We start from the raw sequence: 26,862 nt of genomic DNA, 5'->3' as shown, positions 1-26,862 counted from the left end.
CAAAAAGGACATTCAGTTGCTCCACTGTTGTCCTGAGTCTCCGGATTACCCAGCTCCAGGTTCATACCACCCTCTCCACTATTTTTGCTTTATCCTGTGCCTGAGGAGCCCTAACAAGCAACGCCACGGGCAGTACATCCAGAAACTCCTTGGGAAGAGGCAGAGCAGGCACAGCGGTGGCTGACACTTGCACGGAAGGAGGATGTTGTGTAGCTACAAGAGCAAGCTTGGCAAGAGAGGACAGTGACAGCAGCGATCTGCAACAGCTACCATTGCTGTTACTGGGATATGGCAGTGTGCTCCTGCACTTCACGGTATCAGAATTAATTTATTTGTTGTTCACTTCCTTCGTCAATGGTACACATGGAAAGTCAGGAAGCTGCCATCACAGCGTGCACCCTATTTTCAAGTCAGCTAAAAGAGATATTACTGCAGTCCAAAACAGGAGGTGTTTTTGGTCAAGTTGCTTAAAACCTCTCATGCTTTAACTCACCCGCTGTGAAAACAGCCATCAAACCTGTCCTGGCTCAAAGGGAAATGACAGCCAGGACCAAACCTCATCCCGGGCACTTTCAGCTGCACCCATCTGTGCCCACCTTCTCCTTGTACAAAACACCAGCCACAGTCCTGAAGGCTACTCCAAATGTCAATGGGTAAACAGGCATTAAACCCAGACATTTATCTTTGTTCTGCTCCCAGTAACATGCTACTGAGGTTTATCTTTCTCACTGGATTTCTGGAAATTAAGACAAATGCACTTCAGGCTCAAGAAAATAATCCTGAGGGGAAAGCCATGGAGAAAAATAACTATCTAAACCCATAGATAAAGCAGCTCCTGAGGATTAATGTATCAAGGTTTTTTTAGCCCTTCGATTCTACAACTGATTCTGGGCTCCAGACACCAGGAGGAAGAGGCATATCAGTCTCAGTCCCAAATCAGCGGGCTCCTGGGTTTTGAGAGGGGGTTAGTGCTGTCTTACAGGTATGTGGAGAAACAAAACTGCTTCAGGAGCAGGTCTCAGAGTTCCCCTAGACATGGCCACGGGGCTGCTCCAGCACATTTTGGGAATAACCACTCAAGCACCCTACAAGAGCCATCACAATTTACATCAGAAAGGCAACTGCATGTGCTGCACGTTTGCCTGCTCACATCCTGACTCTCTCTGGCCCAACTGGTGTTTCATTTTGAGCAGGACGCACCTAATGAGGTGGGGGTCGGTCCCAAGTAACAAGTGACAGGATGAGAGCAATCAGCCTCAAGTTGTGCCAGGGGAAGTTTAGAGTGGGTATTAGACAAAATTTCTTCACTGAAAGGATTATAAAGCACTGGAACAGGCTGCCCAAGGAAGTGGTTGAGTCACCACCCCTGGAGTTATTTAAAAGAGTTAGGGACATGGTTTAGTGGTGGACTTGGCAGTGTTAGGTTTACAGTCAGACCCGATGATCTTAAAGGTCTTTTCCAACCTCAATGATTCTATGATTCTGTGATGATCCTGGTTGGACAGCAGCCCAAGGCTGGGCTTATCTGCCCTAGCAAGCGGCAGAGTTGGCCTCCAGATGAACAGCTGTCCTGTGGCACCAACTTTGGCAGAGAGCGGGATGGGATGGGGGCCAGGGGAATGGTGTAAACAGGCAAAGCTCTGTCTTACCTCAGCGATGAGGACGACGATGACGGAGTCCTCCTTCTCCTGCTGAGTAAGCTCTGAGATGAGGGAGTTGAGGGTGTCGGTGAGGTAGGAATGCACCTCCCGCTTCACGCTGGGGATTCCCATCACGACGGACACTGCCCAGGGCCACGGAGAGATTTTAGAGAGGGGGGGTGTGCTGGGACAAGTCACTTCACTCCCACGACCACCTCATGGTTCACCTGCTCGGTGCCACACTCCATCATTAAAAACCAGAAGTGATCAGCTGGTTGGCGGGTTCCTGGGCTACATAGGGTTCCCATACTCCTGTCCCCCAGCCCAGTACCAACCAGCAGCACCCCAGTGCACTAGGCTGGCAGGGCACCCATGGCAGTCAGATAGGCTCTTTCTTTTCTCCCTGAAAGACTGATGTCTAAGGAAACACCCAAACCCTCTCCTTCTCCTAAGGGCCTTTTCAGCCTGTGAACAGCAACTTCAAGACCACAATTGTTCTCCAAACCCTTCCAATGGCCTAAAACATCTCAGTTTAGGAGGGTCAGGTCAGGTCTTTGGCTTTGGGTTGGGATTTGGGAGCAGGGGGGGAATCGTCTAGTAACCAAAGTCTTATTCCAGATGAGATTTGTCTCCTAAGATGGGTTAGAGTCTCCATGAAGTGCCCTGCTTTCATCTGACCACCTTCCAGGCAAAGTCTAGAGCACTCTGGAGATGGAAAGCAGCAAAAAACATCTGGCAGAAGCATCAAGAACATTTTAGTGCCAGTCAAGAGCACAGACAGCAGTCCCCCATAGACTTGCAGACGTGACATGGCTTACCCACCCCACGTGTCACAACACCAAGGAAGCTTGCATGAGGCATGCAGCCGTTCCTCCAGTCCTGTTCATATGCATACCACAGCCAGGCCCGGAGGAAAGGGGAGGGACAGGCACCAAGGTGAGGAAGAGCACCAGAAGCAGCACTAATTCCCATTTACCTCCAGTGCGCCCCTGTCCCACATGCACGGCTGGCTGCAGACTGTTCTCCTTTGACAGCAAATGTGGCAAATGATGGAAGATGGTGGGAAGGTGCAGCACATTCTTGTTGGTGATATTCCAGAGTTTTAACTTGGTTTCGTCTTAAAAAGGAAAAGGGAATCAATTGGAAGGCATGGTAGATACGAAGAGACTGCAAGGCGAAAAGCCTTTTTAGAGCAGCCTGGCCACCCGAGACTACTGCTGGGTTATAAAAAATCAGGCCAACCTTTAACATGCTACGACAAACCCAATTAAAGTTCAGCAGGAGCCATGAGGGCCTTAAAGAAGTCCCAAAATATTTGGGAAGGAGCAGGGAGAATGAAGATCAAATGAAGGTCAAATCGGATCTTTTTGCAGAGATCCAATTTTCTTCAACTGAGAAACTTAAAAAAAAAAAAAAGAACAAATAAATTGGCAGGGGGTGCTCAGCCAGCCTAACTCCTTCCTCCCCCCTCTCTTCAGATACCCATTTTCCATATGGATTCAATATAGCCATAGGAAAAGGCATGTACGACTTGCAAGAAAAAAACCCAAACTTGTAAGCAAGCAAATTGGCAAATAGCCTCGGCAGAGGCAAATCTCAATGTTTAATGATGCAGATGCACCTCTAATTAAACAGGAGTTTAAGAGTTCCCAAGTCCCTCTGAACTCTACAATTTGCTTGCGCCGGGGGAGAGAAGAGCACGTCCTGTCCGCAGCCCTGCACACACGCACACACACGCACACCTCTCTACCTCCTCATTAGCAACTGCTTCAAAACAGCCCGAGATCCTCAACTTCTCTGTTTATTCACCAGATAAGCTGCTCCAGGTCCGGTTTATATCCCGCAGGGCCTGCTTCTCCGAGATCGCTCTCTTGATCTCCTCCAGGACCAGGTTGAGCTCCTTCGAGCGCTTCAGGCTCTCCTGCTCGGCTGCGTGCAGTCGGTCCCGGAGGGCAAGAAACTCCCGCTGGTAGATGTCCACAACGTCACCTGCAGATGGAAGAGAAAGAAGCTTTCTCCTCTGCGCAATGAAGGGTTTCAAGTCGCAAAAGCAATGCCCATCATGCATACCTCTCTTACCTCCACAATCCTTAAAACATGGATTTAGGGAGCTGTGGTCCAGCCCGCACCCATCGGTGAGAGGGCTGGAGCTTAAGTTGCAGAACTACAATAAAAAAGCTACTCCCATTTTTCTCTTTAATTTGGGTTTCCAGGTCATGCAGAAATATGACCTGGTTCTCTGTGACCAAAGCACACAGCAAAAAATAAGTTGCATGGCAGATCTTCTTCACTATAGACTTGGAAAAGGAGAGTCAGCTGCTGGCATTAATTTTACAAGCAATATTCCGCATCTCCCTCTAGCTCCAGAAGTTTAGGTGTGTGATGGTGATCACCGGAGTGAGCAGCAGGGAACCGGAGTCAAGTGAAAAAGAACAGAAAGCTCTGGTGCTGATGGCCTGTTAAAGCCATGACAAACCCAAGGAATATCAACATTTTGAATCGCCTTGCTCCTTGCTTTGTTTCCTTGTGGCACACAAAGGAAAGAGTTTTAAGAGCACATGTCAAAGGGTGTTCAAGTGGGTAATTTCGGAGAAACCCCAGACAGCATCTCCAAGGCCTTCTCCTGGAAGAGTCTCCCAAATTCTAACGGCCAAAAGGGATTTGGGGAATCTAACCTCTCCAAAAGACGACAGGATAAAGAATATCACATGCAAATAGCTGCGTGGATGCTTATATAAATGCAAGTGTTTGGATACACACCTTAAGGATGCATTAGAAATGCAATATATAAAAAAGAAACTTTTGATAAGGTAATAAAGCTTTTTATTTTGAAATAACATCACCATGCCCTTTTTAAGCAATAAAACTATTGAGAGCCTTCAGTCAGAACTAACTATACAATAGCTGGGAGTGGAATTGGTTAGCCATTAACGAACTTTCCCAGGCTGTTTTTTATCGCATTATTAATGAAACTACTCATTAAAAATACACTTTTATCTGTGATCACTCATGTGTTTTCAGTTAAGGCTATAACTCACAGGACTACACCCAAACCAGATTTATCCACTGAATAGTAGACCCTTAGCCCAAACACGACCAGGAGAGTCAGTGACCAAAAATACTGAACTGGAACTTCCTAACATAGATGCACTGACTGCCTCGACAACTTCTATTTTAGGGTCCATAAAGAAAAAGGAATTTTGAAGATCAGACATACCCAGCTCCAAAGCACAGAGTTTCCAAGACAACAGTGCTTCCCAGTCCAGCTCCCAGGACTGATTTTGCTGAGGAAAAGTTTTCCCCATGGGGTCTCTTCTCCCAAGAAAACATTCTTAAAGACTCACTGCTTCAACACGAGGGACCTCCCCAAGGCAGTCTGGCTCCTATTAACCTTTCAGCACTATTTTCAAAGCCACTGGCACATGTGGAGGGAGCAGAGGAAGTTACACCCATTTGATTACTCCATCCATCTGACAACACGTTATTCAGAGAAAGTTGAGGGATAGACATAAACAAGACCAGTCCTTCCTTTTTCCTGTGCAGTGCCGCTTGCTTTCCACTCCCATCGAGAAAACATTTTAAAACTAGCAGAAAAACAGGTTAACACCCAGCTTTGGGAGCTGCCATGGGAATTCACAGGAGGATGTCAGGCTTTAAACTGACACCACCATGAGCTAGACCTCTACCTGCCGGTACCTCTCAGACACAAGAATAAACCTTCCAGCTTCCCAGTACTCTAGATTATAAGTTTTCCTACCTGTACATTTTATGAGCTGAATCTGTGAATACCAGCAAGGAACAAGTCTCACTTTCTGGTTTTGCATGACATGATGGCAGGAACTGTGCTTGTGCAAGGCTGGAAGCATTTGGCTCTCGGCATACCAGGAGGTTACTATCCCATGAAGGCTAACAAAGCCAAATCACAGCTAAAGGCTGCCATTAGATCTTGTTCTGCAATACCTGGAGCAGAGTAAAGGCAAGGCTTTGCACTTAATGGCTTTTTCCAGAGCACTGCACTTCATTTGTGTCAGATTTAGAAGGGAAATGTCACTGATTATTCAGTCACTAATGACCCGCCCGCCAAAGCCAAGAGCTGTACTTTTCATTAGACTGCAATGGTGATGTGCAGTCAACCATTTGCTGCTTTTCTGGCTAATGGTTGGAAGTGAAATTGTATTTGTTTCCATGGCTCTTGTCCTATGATGTCTTCGTAGGCTTTCCATTCTTTAATTAAAATTTCATGAAATTTAAAAGCTGATCGATCGTGACCAGTTCTGGTGACAGCTTGAACAGTCTGAGACAAAGCCCAAGATGGGCGTACAGTTTCCCATGAATTTCCAGTAATGCCATTTTGCACTCGTCGGTCTGCAATGACACATGGATGCAGATCTGCCATCCTCACAAAAACCCTCAGCTGCTCAGCCAGGGAGGGCTCTGGAAAGCCATGAAGGGCAGCAGGAGATAAGGCGGGGGGGGAAATGGCTCCCCTCTCTAAAAGCAAGGTTGGACACAGAAGTGAATTGCTGCTAATTAGGCTGAACAAATTTTTCAGCTAGTGTCAGTTCAGCACAGATCCTTTACTTACCTTTCAAAGCAGCAGCACTCCCTATCTACATATTTATTGTCTTTCCTCCCAGCACAAGACAGCAGAGCTCTTAAAATATCCCCAGACTCAAGCACTGCAGGACAAAAACTCCTAGCTATATTAAAAAAACCTCAGCTTACTTTTTCTTGAGAGATAACACATTGCTTCAGGCTTAAAATACACTGGTTTAATAAAGAAAGAAAGTCAGTGTTAGATGACAGTCTGCAGGACAGACCTGGGAGACCAAAAACCCGCTTGAACGGGGACTTGCAGTATTCGCAGCACACATTGTGCATACCCAGTGCCCTGCAAATAGCACGTTTCACACCTTGCCTTGCCTCATCTTTGCACTCCACCGTCCTTCCCAAGTCGTCTTTGGAAACCAGCTGGCTGTAAGGCTCCAAGCGTGCATGGAGCAGCCTCGCACACGCCGGCTCTCTGCAGCCCCGAGAAGGCAGCGCTGGGCACAGCTGTGCACCGGCCGCCATCTGTCCACCCCGGCGCTCACCGGAGCAGATCTGGGGGTGCATCCCTGGAGAGGGGAGCAGCCTGCGGCGGAGGGACAATGGCTGTAGGAAGCATCTGGCTGAGCATTGTTCACCGACCGACAACTCCCCTCTCTGCTCCCTTCTCTCGCCCTGGCTGTGTCCGGCTGCAGCTGCCCAGCTTTGTTTTTTTAGCTGGGGCCTCCAGCTGAGATCCCTGCACTGGGCTGGGTGAGTAACGACACAAACTGGTGGTGAAGCAGCAGGCAGGGACGGCTTGACCGGGCTCCCCTCCCGGCAGCTGGGATGCAGTGGTGCACAGAGGACGGGCACTCGCTGGTGGGGCTCACAGGCTGCTCCCCACGAGCCTCATGTGGGGTCTGCCCAGTTCATCTCTTGCAGCCTTCCCAAAGGCCTTCCTCCACCCAAGACAGCATCCGTTTAATAAAAAGTATTTCTCTGTGATGGAGAATTCTGTGGCTTCATTCTTATTTAAGTGACTATTAAGTGCAAACCATGCTTGCTAGCAGAGGTGAGGGCTGGGACATCTGTGTCCACTGTTTATCCATTTTCAGTTTTTGAGTGAAAGCAAAATACCTAATCTGATCCTAAACCAGCAGATGGGCGCAAAATCAGACCAGTACCAATACAACCCCCACTCTGAAATCTCACACAGTCATCCATATATATATATCTCTACATATACAGTCAGGAATGTTGTAATTCTCTATTCTGCATCAGTCTTTCAAATCACAATCCAACCTCCCAGGGAGCCTGTGGTGCATTTTAAACATGTCCGTATTTCAGGACCAATTACTTTTGGTTTTGTTCTCCGCAGATAACCTCTCCCAGCAGAGTGGACCCATGGCCAAAGCCAGAGATTTCCCTCCAATTCAATCTTTTCAAAAGCGAATGCAAAGTCTTTGCTAGCTGGATTTGCTTCTCATTAGGAAGACTTTCAAGAGACTTTGTTTAAAAACTAAAAAAAAAAAAACCCCAAACCTCTAAACCATTTATCTTTATAAAATCTTGGCTTCAAGAGCACAACTGCACCTTTTGACCCATCTGCTGCAAGAGTTTCCAGTGCCAAAAGAGCTGAAAAAAAGTGCAGTCCCCAGTTCACCACACAAATGGAGTTGGACCAGAACACTAAACTGCCTATAGAAAATTTCTCTGTGATGACTATTCTCCTTTGTTTTATTTAAAGCATCCCTTTAATAAATAACCGTTCTCCCTCCAGGATTTGCAAGGGCCTGGGGGGACTCCTGAGCACACAAACAACCCCCTCCCCACGCTACAGCATCTATGTTATCCAAAAATGCAACCAGTGAAGCACGGGGAGCCAGGCTGGCGAGCCATCCCACCCCAGCTCGCCACCGTCCCCATCCCAGCCAGGCGCCTGCACTGCCCACGCCTGGCTTTGTCCCCAGCCATTTACAGGAGCTCTTGGAGTTAGATGATGACCAAGGATTTTTTTTTTTAATGTTTTGATGTCTAATGATTTATATAACGCTGGCACCACTCCACACATTACACTCTAGATTGCCCTGATTGAATCGCAACATTCATTAAGTATTTTGCTAACAGAATTTCACCAGACCATTAAAATGGATGTAAGGAGTTACCATGCCATATCAGTGAATTAAATTCAGCTCCTGAGATGCAAAAAAGGTTAGTTCTGCTTTACTTGGAAATCTGATGGCTAGTGTAGCACACAGATGTTAGGCACTACACACAGGTACACAGGAATCGGCAGTAACTCTACAATAAACATTTTATACCATTACAAGCAAAATACTGCCCTTTGCTTACTTGGCTGTAGAAGGAAGAGACCAGCTTTAGAGACTCACGATAAACAAAACCCCAAAGCACCCCCCAAAAACTAACAGGGAAGTGACTCTGCTGGGGTATGTGGAGCTACAGGTAAGTTGTGACAGTAAAAGTACTGTCTTAAGTAGCAGAAAGAAAAGAGAGGATAGTTCAGCATCCAAAATACCCCTCAAAAGTCACTGCCCTTGCCAGGATGAAGATTCAGCAGGTCTTTTCCTTCAAATCTAAAGAAACACTAACTAAGCTCCTGTAAGATGAGCAAGAGGTGAGATACATCATCTCCTTTTCCATGAGCCAGCAGACCATTGTTCCCAGTGTTAGACTTATCTTTTAAAATCATAACTATTTTGGCAGCTTAGGATATATGAAGCCAGGGAGACCTTGGTTTGCCTTAAGGAACTGAGCACCAAGACATGCCGAGCAACAAATCAAACAGAGTCAAGGCCAGATTTCAGGCAGCATTTGTTATCTGGCAGGGTGGACCTCCCAAAAGGCTCCAGCGGTTGCAATGACCCTGCTGGGGGCTGATTCATCCCCACAGAAAGAAAGAGCATTTCAGCAGTGCCATCACCAGCAAACACAGATGCTTTATTCAGTAAACATTATGTGACATTTACAGCTCCACTGCGTCCCAAACCCACGGATACTGAATCAAAACAGATATTTTCTAGACTCTGCTTATAAAAAATACACTTTGAGTTTCTTCATTATAAGTTTCTTTAAACTTTTTTTAAAGAAAAAAAGGTTTTATTTAAAGAAACTTCTCAAGTTTCTTTATTATATTATGTTGTAATTTGTGGTTAGCACCAAGAGAGAAAGTAACATGGAAAGTAGAGTCTTTACTATCACTGGAAAGCTCATTATTATTGGGAAAAGAGCTGTAGGTGTGGAGGCAGGGCAGGGAACAGGGAAGGAAGGGGGCAGCACGTGGGTTTCCCACCTAAAAGCAAAGGGGCTGTGTTATGATGGTGCTGGCACTGATAGGACAACCCCCAGAGTCACCATTACAGCCACAGGCAGCCAAAGCAGCCATCAAAAATAGCAGCTATGGTTTAGTTCCTTAAATTCTACACTGCCCTTTATCTACATTTTGCTTCAGTTCAGTCACTACCTACAGCATGTGCTATCCTGAATCAGGGCTGAATAATGTATTTCGAAGCCACCACCACCCCAACGCACATCTCGGTGCCATCGCTAAGCCTCAACTTAGAGCCTGTGCTCAAGCTGCATCCTGAGGGGACACAGCACCATTCTGCAGCATCGGGGTCTATGGCATGTTACAAAAGCTAGTAACCCACCTCCATACCCAGTAAAAGGCACCGTCTGCCCCGGTGGGTGACGGCAGCCAGCGCCCACCCAGTCGCTCAGCCCAGCGCCGGCGGCTCTCGCGCTGGCCCCGGGTCAGCTGGTGGGTTTGAGCATCCCACTACACCACCATCATGCTGAGCTAACACATCAGCTGGCACAAGAGGCTTATTAAAAGTCAGCCTGTCTGAAAAAATGATCCTCAAGTAAAGAAAGTACTTCTACTGGCTGCAATCTGGTGTGTGTGTGTTTTTTAATATAGCCATTTAATAAGAGCCTGTGGTATATTTAACAGCATTTCAACCTTCGACAGCTCCACGTAATGAGATAGAAATGCAATGCATCTCTCCCCTGACCATCTCTACCCAGGGAACATGGGCACCCTTAAATCACCATTTCTTCTTTTTGCAGCAGTAGGTTTTGATCATATTCCTGTTTCACATCTCCTCGCTGGAATTTAATATTGTCTCAGCACATACGTCCTCAGAGGGAGAGAGGAAAATACATACCCCTGCGTCTTATTATTCCAAAGTCGGAGCAACTGTTTGCATTTGAGATCCAGTTCAGACATCATTCACACAGATCCTTCCAAAAATAAGCTTTTTTTTTTTTTTGCTTTTAAAGTCCCAAGTAGTAAATTTTCAGGGATTGAGTGGATTTCCCATTAAGGGGGTGGTGAACCACAACACAGATCTTGAACATTGTAATTCCCCTTCCAAGAAGTGAGCAAGTCGCAGGGGTGCCTGCACCCAGACCCAAAAAGCTCCCCAGGGAGCTGCAGGAGGGATGCAGGCTCCAAAGCAAGGATGTAAAAACTCAGAAATTAGGAAAACAAACCGTGATGCCCATCACCTATACCAAAAATGCCTTGGATCAGGGCAGAGGAGGCAGCAGAAGCTGTCAGACCACTCTCAGATACCTGCAGAGCAGGTTTGAGATCTCTTTCTGCAGCCCAGCTCCATGGGTGAATCACGAGGAACGATACAAAGAGCTCCAAGATCACTGAGAATCCCCTGGGTTTTACTGTGCTGCAAACAAAAGCACTGGTGGGTGGGGAAATCCCTGGTAGGTATAAAGCACCATCAGCTTCAACAAAAGGAACTAGTCCTGATTTTTCCTGGAGTTTTATCAACTCCAAGCGATTTAATGAGATGGAGAAATCAGATGGCAATTCATTTTGCTGCAAAACAGCTAAGGAGGAGAAGGGAAGAGGGCAAATACTGTCATTGATCTAAAGAGAAAGAAGACAGAATTAAACAGTGAATTTTCATCATAGCAAAAGGTTAACTATCAAGAGGAAGCCATACGGATTGGTATTAAACCCCCATCTAATAGATTTAGTGAGGATCTGGAGAAGGAGATGAATTTGTGAAGTAGCCAAATACAGAGCTGACACAGAGATAAGTTTGTCAAAGCCAGAAAAGAAGCAAATGACCAGTGATACAGAGAACCAGGAGAAAAGGCAACAGAATGGCAAATTAGCAACAAAGCTGATAGATGCAAATTAATCGGAGGGGAATCAAGGTATTTTTCACATGGTTCTCAATTAACAATGTTAACTAGGAAGGAGACCAGAGCATCGGGGTGTCTTGATGCTGCTCTGCAAGCAGCAGCAATCCAGGAAAAAAAAACCTGGGGGATGGAGAGGGAGGCAAACAAGATGTTAGTCTGTTTAGCAAACGGGATGGGGAATAATAGTATGAAGATTATAACATTATTAAAATGATGCTGCCTAATCCCAGAATAGTTTTCACCTCATCTGAAAAGTATTATTACAGACTTAAAATGGGCTTTAGAAGAGGGTGATAAGAATGATCAAAGGCCTGAAAAAAAACCCCTGCCCTATGAGGAAAGGAAAAAAAAAAAAAAGAGATTATTCATTTTAGGATGGGCATAATAATAGGGTTCATGATGAAAAGCATATAAAATAGAGTGATATAATGAAAATATATCACAGACTTCCGTTTGCCTTGTCTCAAAATACAGGAGTAAGTAACCATTCAAATCAAATATTAATTTGAAACTGATAAAAGGAAATGTGTTGCACAGACAAAGTATATTATTTCTCTGAATTCACTGCCATGGAAAAACACTGAAAAGAGGAATTCAAACAACATCGAAGAGCTGGAAGGTGCAGAGGCACTACGAGATGAGGCTGAGACCAAGGTGGGTAAATCACTGCCCTGCCAGTGGTCCCTAGCCTCATCTGGGTTGGCAGTCCCCTTTTCTCCTGTTTCTTGGGAGAAAGACCCCAAATTTCAGTGTCTCTCCTCACAACTTAATTAGGAACACTGCAGCTTTTGTCTTCAAAGCGAAGCTAATTCATTAGCAATCTAATTATTTACCTGTGTAGCATGAATACAGCTTTCGAAGCATTTTTCTCTCAAATGGAAAGCGAAGACTTTGTTCTTGGTGGGTTTTTTAATACTCTTTATTTGATTGGGGAATAAAAACATGCTGAAAGTGAACAAAATAAAGCATTACAGAAATCATGGGTCATTAAACCTCGAAATAATTGCAGCTCTACGGGATTTTTAGTGAGGACATCACACAGGCAAACCTGGGTGAGGGGTGGAAAGAAAGGGGGAGAAAGGGGAACGGGAAAGGCTGGGAGCTTGCACACATGGTCAGTCCTGACCAAGCAAACCTGGGCATGGTTTAAAAGAAGATGCATTTGCCTAATGCACTGTCCTTCCACGGCACAGGCAGGGAAAATGCTTTCGGATGCACCTCAGGGCAGTGGGAACAGACTCACAGTGGAAAGCACGTTGCTCTCCTGTATTGAAAATGCACTTGCAGGAACCTGCAGCACCCTTGTCTGCGTGTTATCGAGGTCCAGGCATATCAGTCTCGGCGCTGGCTGTGCCACGGGTTGTTTTACTTGTCACTTGTGGCCATCAGCTTCATGCTGGATTGCAAACCATCACATGCAGTAGAAACCCAAATCAGATTTGCTTGGCTCTCACCACTTGCAAAGATCCAGACTGGATTTCTTTCCCTTTCGCCTTGTTCTCACACCGAGTACCAAAGCTAGTGAATAAAATCTCATGAAGCAAAACAACCCCAAAGAAACAGCTGATGTCTGAGGCGTGCAGGACCACGTTCCTGTGGGTGCTGGCAAGGCCCAACTCTGAGCTTTAAAGAATCAGAAAATCCTGAAGCAGAGCAAATACCTCACAATCTAACAGGAACCCCCTTTTTATTACAGCCTAATTATGTTAATAGTGAAACAGACCTCATTCCACCAAACCCCAAAGCACCCATGCATCCCACTCTGTGCCTAGCGCTAATGGCTCGCAAGTCCATCGGAAAGGAATCCCTCCAAGGAGGGAAGCCGATCTTTGCAAAGGTCACTGTGTTAATCATCACGCCCTTTCTCTAGCAGCAGCTGTCACTAATTGCCTGTGAAGGAGTCGAAATCAAATGCTTGTTAATCCTCCTCCCAACATTACTAAAGTCCAACATCATCATCATCCCCCCCACAAATGACCACGAACCAGTGGCACTTTGCAGCTGATGGAGGAGCTCAACCCCTCTCGGGAGAGATGCGGCAGGGGCGGGTGAAAAAAGCAGTTCCACTTTGCAAATTGAAGGATAGTTTATTGATTAGCAGCAATAAGTGCCAGGACATTGTATTTCCGCACCTCCTTGTACGATCGACCATCGCACTCATCATTCCACTTAAGTTACAACCAGACTCTGAACAGTCAAAATCCTGGAACAGAGGGAATTTGTTTAATCAATAACATATGAAGCTTTTGGCACAGCTAAGTGTATGAAAGTATTTTACAACAGTAAAATAAAGTATTGCCGTGTTATAAATCAGAGAACACATATGGAAAAGTTAGAGTGATGTACTAAGTCAGAGGGATATCAAGGAAATCACAGAAGTTCTGGCTGGCGTCCCTGGCTCCGCTGATGTTAATAGCTGAGAACTTCAATGCAAGTCAGGTTTGACTTCTTTTTCCAAAAGAGTAACTCATTTGCAATGCATGCGACTCTATTAGAGTGAAAGGATATTTAGAGTGTTCCCTTCACTCCCCTGTCTATGTAAATCGTACATCTTGTCTACCTACAGATCCGCAGCAGCAAACAGATTACAATTTCCCTATTGTACCAGTGCCCGATCGGATGCACGACTGTGCTGGTGGGTAGAAGCAGATTTTTAAATCACCACATACTGATTATGGGATGAGCTGATCTGAATTGCATTTTGGTTTAGTAGTCTTAAATAATTTGCAGAATGCTTAAAATAAAATGCATACCAAACCTTTTAAAAATTACTCAGCATTAGTATTTGAAATATTTATCCCCCAGGGTGCAGGCTTGTAACATGAGCACTTAATGGGGTACATTTTCTTCTCTCCAGAGAAAAAACAAGACATTGCCATTAAATAGCACACTTAGACCAACTATAAGTGTTGATGCTATCTGAGGCTCTTGTTTCATTTTATATACTAAGATAATTCCTGGGAAGACAAACATACTGCTAAGAGAGTCGGAAGACCCACTTCTCCCTTTTCTCATTCAGCAGCCAAGAAAACATGAGAAAGGGTTATCAAATAATGCTGACACCCCCTCCCCATAAAACCACACCAGCCTGTTTTAGAGTGCAAAAAAACCCCTTATTTCTTCCCTTTGCAGAAAACACATCACTGGAAGTACAAACAAGATGGAGTTCCCAACTCGCCAGCAACAGCAACCTGCAGTAATTTAACTTTTCCCTATTCAAAAATGCAGGGACTAACCCAGAGCTAGGAGGCCTTGGTTCTACATCCCGCAACAGTTCAGCTGCAGAGCTGCCTGCCAGCCCCATGCCAGCAGCAGCAACAACATTATTCCAGCAGATCGGCTCTGCTGCGAGGCAACACAGATGCTGGCGATGGCACAGCACAAGGTGGGGGTTGCAGGACATTTCAAGGGTAGAAAATAAACAGCTGGGGGAGGAGGAGATGCTGACTACATGGGTGTCCTACTGCTAAGACCTTTGGTTGCTTATTAAATGATGCCCGAAAGCTTCTCAACAAGCTGCTGCTCCTAAATGTTACTGGCAGCTCCCACTCCCCCGTGCTGAGCTCCGGGGAGGGTGTCACGAGTGGCTTTTGGCGATCTCAAGCCGAAATGAGCAGGGTGCTCCCTGTGCTGTGCCTCTTCAGACGGCACCAACACCCGTGCAGCCCCATGGTCCACTGCATCCATGGGCTGATCCAGCTGGAAAATTAAGCATCCTCATTGCAGGTTTAATTTTCAACCAGATCATCCCACTGACCAAGCTGTGCAAAGGAAGCACATGGGAACTAGGATGCCCTTCCGGACAACAGCCCAAATGAAGAGCAGTTTAAACGGTTTGTGAAACAACATCCCTCGAGGTTTTGCTTTCTTGCAATGTCAGGTTTACCTAATGGCTTAAAGGCAATGCACTGAGCCTTACAGTATGCTGCTTACCACCTCCAAAAATAGGTATGCAGCCTGGGACCACAAGACCATGGTATCTATGCTTAATTTCACGACTATTCCTAAAGTGCTGTTTAGCCCTGGCAGAGGACACCTCATGCTCCCTGTAAGCGGAGACGCACAGTTCACACTTCTCATTTCCTTCCAACGTGTCTATTTAAATGCATTTGGGTTTTCAGTATTTCACACACCGTTACCTTTACCAGTGGCATATATAAGGTAACGCTAATTGCTACGTGGGCTGCTGTGGCTCAGTTTTCCAGACTTTCCACCCAAAGGGATTCAATTTGATGTGTTTAGGTGCTGCAAGAATGCAAGATGGACGGGCTGTCTGCTGAAAGAAGAACCTCCATCTCCCGTGGGAACCCATGAGCTGCACCCAGCAAACAGTGTTAGAGCCTATGGAGGGAGTTTTCCACGACTAAACAGCTGTGTCTTATGCAGCCCAGAAAGCATCAGCACAGGGGCATGTGCAGGACAATGTTGAACTGGGCTGTCCAGAGAGCAAAGCGGTGCAGCACCCAGCCACGGCTCCCCCAGCAGCGCCCCGCCGTCCCCATCCGCTCCTTGGGGTGAAATCAATCAATCAGTCAGTTTTATACTGGGTCAGGAGGATTTGCTGAGATGCTCAAACATTTTTAAACTTGGGAAGGCGTGAGGGGAAGACAAGGGAGAGCACAGAGCTCCGGAGGGGCCACGGCTGCTCGACAAAGGCACAGGAGGGAGAGGGCTTTTGCACAAGCCAAACCCCAAGCACAGCTGAGCAAAGCCACAGCTCGTGCTGAAGGAGTTAAACTGCACAAAATCACTGCAAACTACACCAGTGGGAGTGACAGAGTGCAGGGCCTGACCTCCCTCCATGCAGTCCGGCTGTCCCAGGGGTGCCAGGAGGTCAAAACCCAGGGAAAATCCCACTGCAGGGGAGCGAGGCTCAGCACAGCATGGGGAAAACAAGCAGTGTGACCCAATCCAGTGGAAACTGCCCTTAAAACTCACAGCACAAGTATTTAAAGCTCAATTCAAGCCCCTGTTCCCTCTGTACAAAGAGGTTTACTGCTGGACTGCAGTGCCTGGGGAGCCCATTTCTGTACTCGGGTGCTTTAGGTACTCCGATGCATCCAAACATCACTTTGGAAGTGGTCTCTCACCGGCCACCCAGGCTGCTCAGCACCTCTTCGAGTACTAAAAGCTGTCATTTGAGCACATGAAGAAATGTCTAGCGATCTGTTCATCCTTTGGAGTGCCTTTATATGAGATGTCCATATAGCAAATCACCCTGGGTGAGTCTCCTGTTAATAACTTACCCTCGTACCGAGCTTCCCAGAGCTTCCCGTACATAGATCAGCTTTGTTACCCGGGATCACCGCTGTGTGTTGCTGCGAAAAATCTAATCCAATTTTCTTCTTCTTTAGGGATAAAACATCAAAAGAGGGTAGTCAGCCTGTCAGACATAGTAGCAATGTGGAAGAAGTGGAGGCAGAGCTGTGTCATCATATCCAGCAAACCCGTGTCTGAAGAAGAGCCATGCAGATGGGTGAGCTCCAACGCTGTCATGGGCTGGGAGGTTCAAAATACACAGCTCATTTTGGGGAACTCATTACTTAGTTTTATGACCATGGAAAAAAAATGAAGTGTATAAACTGTAAGATCATAACTTTGTATGTAGGTATTTATGACTACGAAGATACTCCTAGAAGACTCCCATGGCCATGTCCAAAGCATGGTGAGAGCAAGGCCATTCTGACAGTCTTTTAAAACAGTACATTGGAAGAACTATCTTAAGTTTTCTGTAACAAACCAGAGGCAGCCCCCTGCCAGTGCAAAGATACTAAAGAGATCCTGGATGCTGTCAGTGTGGGGCGAGCATTTATTAGCCCTACATTGGTGCAGGCCAAAGCTGCCCCAAGCAGAGCTGCACCACCTCTCCAGCACTGTGGGCTTTGCCCGGGTGCATATCCTTGGGCACCATCCACTTCAAAAGCCAAAGTGGGGTCAGGATGCCACAGAGTGCTGCTTCAGTATTGCTGTGCCCCAGCGACGTCCCCTCTTGGGATCAAAACGCACCCTCTGCCAAACCACCTCTGGCACCCCTGCAGCTCTGGCACTGCTCATTTGCAGCCCAGCCAGTGCACGCTGACTGTAGCTAATTCCCTGTATACGTTTTCCCAAGGACAAGCCTGGCAGCTCTGTGTGTGTGTGGCATATCAGATTTCAGGGGATGGCATTTCTACACCCCTTCCCCAGCACAGATTTGGAAGGTGTCAGGCAGGCAGCCGTGCAAGCACCCAGGAACGGGCAGGACGCAAGTGCTAAACCAGCCTCTCACACCTGCAAAGACAAATAAATTTTTTACTTTAACATCAGACAGTAGACTATAAAATGAAGCTATAAGAGCATATCACTGCACATGAAAGGAAATTCATTCTGCTGCTAATGCCCATAACTTCCCTACTGAGAGTAATGGATATCAACAGGAGAACAGACATCTGAGAGGGCTAAAACGTGCACTGGTTTTTTTCTACGCTTGTGCTGGGCACGCTACTTGAAATACAGAATCGCTGAGTTCTTCTTTCTCCCCAACCCTCAAGCTGATGTAAAATGCCCACGTTTTAATAGTAAGTGTGATTAACTGTTAGCATAAATTACCAAGGTTATAATGAATTCTCAGAAAGAAACCTCCATTGGTTCTTTGGAGCTATGATCCAGTTATACCCAAAGTTATATTTCAGTTTAAATAAAAAGCAACTCCTGTGATGGGTATCAGATAAGAAGTCAGCCTAAAATGATGCTGGAGGTCCTTCCCATCTTCGAAATACATAAACATACGCCGTATTTATGATCAGCGTACTACGGGGACTGGCTGATCCTCCGGAGCTGAAGAGTAAGAGCCAGATGATCCTCCAGAAGCAAAGGGAGAGGAGAAGCCAGTGAAGTCCCAGCCAGGGCAACAGTTTATGGATAGGAGCATTTTCTAACTTCGACTTCTTCAGCGAGGAGAGTGCACGCACACGTCTTGCTGCTCAAAGGACATCTTGTGCGTATGAGTAAATTTGTCCAAATCGTTTTGGCTCTGGCCGCAGTAGTATGCTTAGTACACTATTTCCAGATGTGTTTTGTATCCCTGTCAGTCCGGCTGCTGCCTCAAGCCAAGAGAGTTATATAAGCTGCAAAGCTTAATTGGATTATTTAGCCCAAATCGTTGGCCAAGAAGCAGCAGGGCCAGGGAATCAGCTGGGCAGCCTGGAGAGGACCTGCACCACCACCGACTTGCGGGGGAAAGGGAGGAAGCATGAGCCAGCAAATAAATTAAAGAGTTCATAAAACAAGACTGGCCTCCCCATCTCCCTCAAATGTTTTCTCACGCCTCCTGTTCATTTTACAGAGGGTGTGTTAGCTGGTATTTTACTAGAAGTATGTTTTCCTATTTTAACAACATAAAGAGAATGCAACAAGCATTTAGAAGACCCAAGCATTTCCTCTCCACACTAACAAGCATTTCCTGACCATGCAGCTCTACAACATGGAATAATACATCCAGCAAGTTCGTTTTCCCACAATAATATTTTTTCCCAAACTTTGGCTGTTGCAGCAGCTTATTTTCCATTTAAGGACATAATCCTGCCTGTGGGATAACCCACCCCGGCGGATCTTCACAGATGTAATTATTAGGGCAAAGTCCTAAAAAAGAGAAGTGTTGCAACTATTCTTGGGAAGAAATCAGGAAAGAGAAGAGAAGCTGAAGAGCTTCCAAATGCTGTAGATATCAAAGTATGCCAGAATGACTTTGTTCCTTTTATTTTTAATAAAACTGAATAGTTAAGTCAGAAGTTAACACAAGTATATAAACGTTGAGCAGGTTGCCTGCTCCATTGCTTAAACAAAGCATGCTTGAGAGCTACTTAAACCCTTGCCATGAGGCACTGGATGGACTTCGTATGGCTTCACTACAAATAATTAAAAAAAAAGCAGCCTGGCATTCTTCTCTGCCACTGCTGACAACATTCCCACTGCTCTCCACCAGGCAAAGTGCCATGGATAAATTCAACAGATTAAAACAACCAGAACAGTACAACAGGCAGGGATGTGCTCAGTTCTGCTGGAAACAGCTACACAAACACTGCAAATCACACGCAGCACTCCAAGAGAGAAGATGCTTCTCACTCACCCCAGCTCTGGTCCCCAAAGCACCATGCACACAGCAAACCCCCAAAATCCAGGGCTGCAAAGCTCCACCGCCTGCCTCCGTGCTGCGATTCATTACGAATATTCCCATGAATGAGGAGCTTCAGTTACCATGCTGTATAGAGTAATAGTAAACAGCAGTGGTGACCAAAAAGCTATTTACAGAAGAGCTCTCTGCTACGATCCCATGATTACTAGTTATGGAAATTTTTCAAAAAAGGAATACAAAGAGAGATTTCCACAGGGCACAGTGAGCCATACAATTTGTGCTGTGCTTGGACTTTGTAAATCAAAATCGAAGCGATGTTTACAGCCCTCCAGTTGTTCCTTAAACTTTATTTTTCTTTACTGCATGCATTTTATGCCCTCAGTGAGCTGCAATGTAAAGCTCTCTGTGTGGCTGATGGAAAGCAGAAAGTTGGCACAGCCTGATTGTGCAAACCAGTCTCACCCCCACGTTATCTGCATTGAGAGCATCCACAAATTTGTGTAATACCCAGCATTATAGAAATGGATTTCCAACCAGAAGAGCAGTTGGCAGGATTAAACAAGTAGAAAAGCACATGCACATAAAAAAATCAAGAGGTCTGCACATGAGCTAATGGAGCAAGCAGAAAATAACTAGGCATGCTCCCTGGGCTTGGGGAACGCTTCCTTTACGACAGACAGTAATGTCTCATTACAGGAGAAACAAATACAATAAAGATGAATATTCCATCTTCCTCTGGCTACATTTTAAGTGTTAAGCCAATACAAATTCTCAGGTTATATTTCATAAAAATAGCTACTCAAAAAAACCTGCTGGCAGTGCAAAGCAAATTTCATTTGAAAGATAAATCCTACATTCTTCATAGGCAGATGTGAAAATATATCTGACTTTATTATAACAGCTCCTCCTAGGACCAAAATAAGCCACACAGTAAATCTACACAAAAAAAGTTGTTTCTTGTGCCCTTCTTCCCCTATATTGCTTAACCCAATACAGACAAAATTACTAGCAAATCAGCAGTTACTGCATCTTATAAATAGATGCTACACACCCAGCACCGTGGTGCTCTGCAAAGTCAATATGGAAGCAACCCAGCACTTGGGATCATCAGTAAAACACTTGGACGGTGAAACTACATGGATGCTGCAATTACTGTCATCACAAAATGACCATTCAGTTCCACTTCTCCCCCGAGAGAAGACCGTACCAACCCGCCGCTAACAAACACAGCCTTGTCGGGGCGTCTGGGCACGAAGGCGCCTGACACCAGCCAGCGGCTGCCAGGAGAAGATTGCTGGCAATTTAAGGGCATGCTTAATGCTGAGCTGCACCAGGACACCGTAGCATCACCACTTCTAGCTGATAAAAGCGCAAGCTCAATTTACCTCCACAGTTTTGTGAAAACTCCTAAAAGCTGACAAGTGGAATGGTCTTAAAGCTGACCTTCGGAGCAGGATTATAAATCTGGATCACCACTGTCTTCCCTCCCACAGCAAAAACGGGGGGGAAGAGCCAGGGCATCGCACTGATCATCCACCTCTTACCAGGATGGGGCAGGGAGCAAAGGAAGAAGCATCTTTTTACGATTAGTAACTTTAGCTTTAAAAAAAAAGTATGAAGCAGCCAATCACTTTTATCCCACTGAGGGGGAACCTAAAAGAAACCTGGTGTGCTTGGCAAAGCTTTCCTGATGCCTAAACCAAGGCAGGAAGAAGCTCAGTGATGACCTGAGGTGCAAGAGAGCTGCGCAAGGGCAGCAGATCCTGAGATTTGTAGCTTTGACCAAACCCTGACCGCAAACTCTAGAAATCCTGCTCGCCAAAAGTCCCTTGGATTCAAGCACTGGAGGCAAACCTGCACCAAGGAGCAGCCGTATCTATGGATCGTAGCTTGGAAGAAGAGCTTAGGCTTTTGGGATTGCTTATCTTTTTAAAGTTTCTTTACCCTATATTTATTCCATCTATAATCTCCCCTTGCCTTGCGTCTCCATTTTGAATTATTTATCATCAGGTATCACATTCATTTGCATACTTCATGAGGTGCAAACCAAATGATTAGTCGTTACATATTAGGCTTTCCCAAACCATCTGTGCCAGACTGCAGCAGTTTTGTTTTGGTTTTCCTCTAATACTTGGGGGGAAAAAATCCAAGGGGAGAGAATATTGGATTTGTTGGAAACACCGAGTAAAATAGTCTGCATGCTTGCTGATAGTAAAGCCTTATTACTCTGTTATAGCTGTGCTCCACAAGGAACACGCAGACTATCATCTTCGGCGTAATTTAACCGGTGATACAAATTGCAAGCAGTATTATTTCAAAGACCTTTATTTATTGATTAGAAACAAAGTCCTTATCCTCTTCCTGCTCCCTCCTTGAGTCGTGCTGATTGCACACAATAGAGAGCTATCACTTAAAGAGCCAATTAAGCCAACTTCTGAAAGGTAATTGAATAGCTGAAATTCTCAGTGCAATATTGTACTGCATTATCTTGATTGCAATGAAGAAAAAACAAAGCAGTCAGAACAACAAAAATTAGAGAATGAGGCATTGGCCATAGGTAGGAATACCGAAATGGATGGTCCCATTACCAGAAAAAAAAAAAAAAAAAGATTATTTTCTTTCTGTGGTTACTTCTAACCCTTGCTAGAGGTGTAAGAAGGAAAAAAAAAAAAAACACAACTTGGTCTTGTTTATTTTCAGCACTTGGCAGGACTTTATGCTGGATCGGCTGAGCTGCTGACCAGCCACAGAGAACGGTGTTGGCCATGGCCACCCCAGCGCACCCCACCCCAGGGGAGAACCCAACATCTGGGGGTCCTGTACTCAATCAAAAGTTTTGATTAAAGCATTTCTTGTGGTTGGGTCTTTACGAAAATAATGCTTTCTGTAGGGATTCATCCACGCCTGACGGAGGAATTCATACTATCCTCCAGCAGAGCCACCAACAGACCTTCTCTCTTCTGCCCTTCTGACTACCTTCAAAAGAACCTGGAGGATCTTAGATCACCTGTGGGATTTCCATACCATAGCCCAGCTGGGCTAAAGTGGGACTAGTAGTTTGAAACCTGTTGGGAAGGAGGACATAGCTTCAATCCCTTAGAAAAACCAAGCTTAAACAGAAAAAAGGTGGGGGGGTGGGGGGAGGAGAAAATGATGGTAAGTCTGTCATTACTCAGAAGTTATATAAAATCAGTCATTTAAATGCAAAAAAAACCCCACATCACAAACAGAGCAGAATCCTCATGAACTTGAAGACACCAGCTGTACGTGGTCAAAATTCACCATCAATTTTCAAGGAACTACTCAAAGTCTCAGTACTCAGGCTATAAAGCATTTACACAGGCACATAAAAAGGAAGCTTTTTCCAAAGTAGGAAAACAGGCGCCACAAAACATAAAAATCTCCCTCTTTCTTCTGCGCCGACAGCAGACTCTGGTGTGACCTACCACCCCTGTCCTCCTGCCCCTTCATCCGCCTGGGTTTCCACAGCAGCAGAACCAATCCACCCGCCCAACCTCTGAGCAAATTAATGGCCAACTGCTGCTTTCCTGGAGCTGCTTTGGCACCATCTCCTCCTCACACATGTATTTTGTCTAGCACTGGCGTCTTGCTATAGAACATAGAGCTGAGCAGGGTGAGATGCTGCAGCGTGGATGTTTTCTCCAGCTGTCCTCGCAGCAGCTACCGCAGCACTCGAGGTCCCTGCCCTGAGCCCCGCAGACTTTCCAGCCCAGTACAAGCATAGACGTCCTGGAGCGACCCAATAAACGCCATTCCTCTGCTAGCAAACATGTCAGCAACAGAAATGCAAACCCATCCTTCTGCAGACATGGCTTCTATGTTTGAGGGGCTGCAGGAGGGACAGTCAGAGGGAGGTTTCAAAGGGATTTCCCACCCGTGAAATGGGCTGAATGGTACCCAGCCAACTTTGTAGAGGGCTTTTCTTTTCATCAGTCCAATTCCGTGACTAGGAGCCTGGTGCCACCACCCTCACCCTGCTGCTCTGGGGCCTCAGGAGCTGTCAGTCTGAACCAAAACGTTCATTAACCCATCGGGAATTTGGTGCTATCATGTAACTAACCTCTGAAATACATATGGTACCAACATTTGCCACTGTGCACCAGAAATATGGCATTAGCACACACCACCGACTCCTGCTCAAACTTCTGCCTTACTCATTTTTGTCAGTCACTCCTCAGTTTTTGTAATTATCTCTGCAATTCCCGCTGAAAGTCAGGACACAATTTAAAGAACTTGAACAACTTTTTTCAAACTTGAACAGTCTTTACCCAGAAGAAGCCAGAAGGAAGCCTAGGCACTCAAATACACCCCAAGACTCCCAGTCCTCAGATAATACTCCATAAAATGGGAGCTTTAGTTTTTCTTAATTCAGCAGACTGAAAACTCATCAAATACAGCAAAGCACCAGCCTCTCCCTGGCCAGACTATACTTGAGACTTATTCTATCTTTTCAAAAGCTCTTTTTGGTTACACAATCAAAAAATCTGTAAGGACGGAATCTAGAACAGCTCTAAAAATTGTTCATACTTTCCCTGACAGCTTATATCAACTCATTCGATGAAGGAGCCAAGAGGAGAACAAATATTTCACAGAGCAACCATTGCACATTGTGAACACAATTACATCCTCATATCAATTACTAGTACACTCCAGTAACATAGTTTGTAGAAGGCAAATAAATAAAAGTAAGCTTGAAATAAGAAATTATTTGACATTCTAGCAAGCCGCTTCACCTTATAATCATTATTTCCTGAGACACGTTGTGCTGGTTCATATTCCAATAACACATTCGTGTAACCACACAGGTACAAGGGAAGCGTACAAATCATGTCTCACAAAACAACTGTTGGCAAAGAGCAGGATTTGTATATTCACTGCTCACCACTGAACAGTTACATACATTTTAATTCTGACCTCAAACACAATTTGGACCACGGCAGATGTTTCCTATAGCACAGGCTTCCTTTGGATGAGAGTTAATTCAGTTTGAACATGGCAGCAATGAAGAAAGGGATTTAAACATTTTCTGCTTATTCTCCAAGCTTAATACTGCAGAGGTAAAAATGAGGGAGTACTAAATTGAACAGCTAAACTTGCCTGTCCCAGCCTCGGCTCCAAATTCAGACCAGCGCAGTAAGCCTGCGCTTCACCCAGGACTGCCCTCTCTGTGACACCAGCCTGTGTCGAAAAGAAATTAAATTATTCTAACGAGGTTCTTCCGAATGCACACTGATGTAACCGAGAGGAGAATATGCCTCTTGTTTTAGACTGGTTAAGTGTCACCAAAAAAAGGGGGCATGCTCCTCTGCAAAACTTTTCCTCCTCTCCCCTTGTTACCCTCAGCAGCTTCCTCCTGTTTCTCTACATTAATAAGCAGATCATTATTCCACCAGCCGCAATCAAAACCTTCCATAACAGAAGATCCAATTGCAATTTTACATTCGCATAGATGCTCATACTGAAGAGCCCTGAAATGCTCTTAACGAGTTGTATGCACAGGGATTGCCTCTTCACCTATCAGCAGAATGGGCTTGGGAAGCGACAGCTGCTGAAATAGCGCACATGCAGCCGAGTAGTGTAAGCGGAAAAGAAATACTATAAATAATTGAAATCACAGCAAGAAACGTAGGCAGAGCAGAGGGAAAGAGGGCAACTGAGAGGAAGCTAGCAGCAGGAGAAGAGATAAGGACTTCTCCTAGAAGCCAAACTAAACATGAGTGCGCACACAAATAAATCCACACCTTCTCACCTATGCCTTACGCCACACACCACCAGACAAAATAAGTTCTTGACTTTTTCTGCAATGTTTGGCAACCCAAATTTTACCCACCTATGAGCATTTTCTGGCCAACATCTTCCTCCTCTCTGCCGAATCCATAAGCTGATGCAAACAACCCCCATGCTTGTCCCCGGCACTGCAGCAATGCTGGTGGCTAAATGATGCTGATGAGTAGATGTGGATTTTAAATGGCCAATTCTACCATCTGTCACCTACACAGACCCACTTCTCCTGGCCCAGCCTTTCATGTTGAAGCTATGTGGAAGGCTTCGCCGTGCACCCGGCACATTCAGGGCACACCAGAGGATCCTGCTCTCAGCTGGGGCTTCTGAGCACCATGGGGTCACCATCAGGGGTAGCTGCAGAAATGGCCACCTTTGGTTTGCAGGCTTTAAGAATAATTGACCAGCACTCTGAAACAATGGATGAGCAACTTGAACGATGCACACACAGAGAGCTCTGCAGACATCCAGAAAAAAACACAGTTTCTCTCTGGGTACAAGTCACCCAAGCAGGAGGTAGTTTATTGTGCTCTATGGAGGTAACACTTGGCACAACAGCTCCAGGTACCACTTCATCACAGCACAGTGTTGAGGAAAGGAGACTTCAACTAGCAACTCAGCTAACCAGACACCTTTAATGAGGAGCAAGTAATGAGATTTCTTAGCAAGCAGTTCATTCAAAGGGCATGCAGTGATATCAAGAACCAAGTAAAAATCCCCATTAAGATCTCTGTGGAAGTCAAGAGCATGTAGGAGGACTGGTGTTCTCAGAGATAAAATGGATATCTTGCCTTACACAGCAATCGATTGAGTTTTAGGGGTCAACTGCCAGATCTCACCAGACTCCTCTTGCAGAATGTCAGCAGTTTTAGGGCAAAAGCCTGCACCAGGCACCACTGTTAAAGTTCAGCTATGCTCCTTGAGCCACAGGGCTAGTAACTGTGAGCAGGAGGCAAAGAAACCTTGATACTGACTCTTCTACGTGAGCAATTCAGTTTAAGAGCTGCTGTTCAAGAAGCATGTCACCAAGACGAAAGGTGACCACATTTCTTAAATGTAATTCATTTCTTAAAAGAGCCTTCCAGAGTCAGCAAGGATCCCACATACCCTCTTTACACTACTAGGCAAGTGCCTTCTCTGGATGTGCCTAATTGCATATCAGACCCTCCTGCAGGCTACCTGTCCCAAATCCAAGCCTGGTATAGGAAGGCTGTGCTTCATATGCCTCTGAGGTCATCCTCTAGTTGGGACAGGCAAGTGACAGCTCATGTTGGCGTGAACGGCGAACCTGGTGTCAAGAGCAATTTCTAGTCCACAGCAAAAACAGACATACCAACTCCTTGGATTTCAGCACAAGATCAGCCTTTGTAACCTCTCTGTGCCACATGAAGGAGATTGGAAACGCAAGTCCACCTTGGACAGGACAGCATTTCTTGTCTGACTTCTCATTAAAAGCAAGGAAGCCCTTCTGTACTTCCAAAACACATCTGAACCTTAACTACACTGCCATGCCAGCAAGAAAAGATGGGAACCTTGTTGATTCAAGAGGGTCTACCACTAAGAAACTACATTTGGGCACTCTCCATGTGG

The 26,862-nt window shown here is 45.6% G+C and overlaps 1 protein-coding gene across 1 annotated transcript in view; it reads right to left on the bottom strand.

Moving 5' to 3' along the window:
* Positions 1–26,862, bottom strand: part of MGAT4B (alpha-1,3-mannosyl-glycoprotein 4-beta-N-acetylglucosaminyltransferase B) — a 51,706-nt gene that overhangs the window by 12,767 nt on the left and 12,077 nt on the right. Inside the window, exons 2-4 of the mRNA XM_074883327.1 lie at positions 3,450–3,629; positions 2,617–2,757; positions 1,650–1,783 (exon numbers count right to left, since the gene is read on the bottom strand). Coding sequence (XP_074739428.1) covers positions 1,650–1,783; positions 2,617–2,757; positions 3,450–3,629 — 455 coding nt within the window. The remainder of the gene's footprint in view (positions 1–1,649; positions 1,784–2,616; positions 2,758–3,449; positions 3,630–26,862) is intronic.

Source organism: Strix uralensis, chromosome 14, assembly GCF_047716275.1.
Source record: "Strix uralensis isolate ZFMK-TIS-50842 chromosome 14, bStrUra1, whole genome shotgun sequence".
NCBI lineage: Eukaryota > Metazoa > Chordata > Aves > Strigiformes > Strigidae > Strix > Strix uralensis.
Note: the sequence above shows the minus strand (reverse complement) of the source record. Positions and strands in the feature narration are given on the sequence as shown.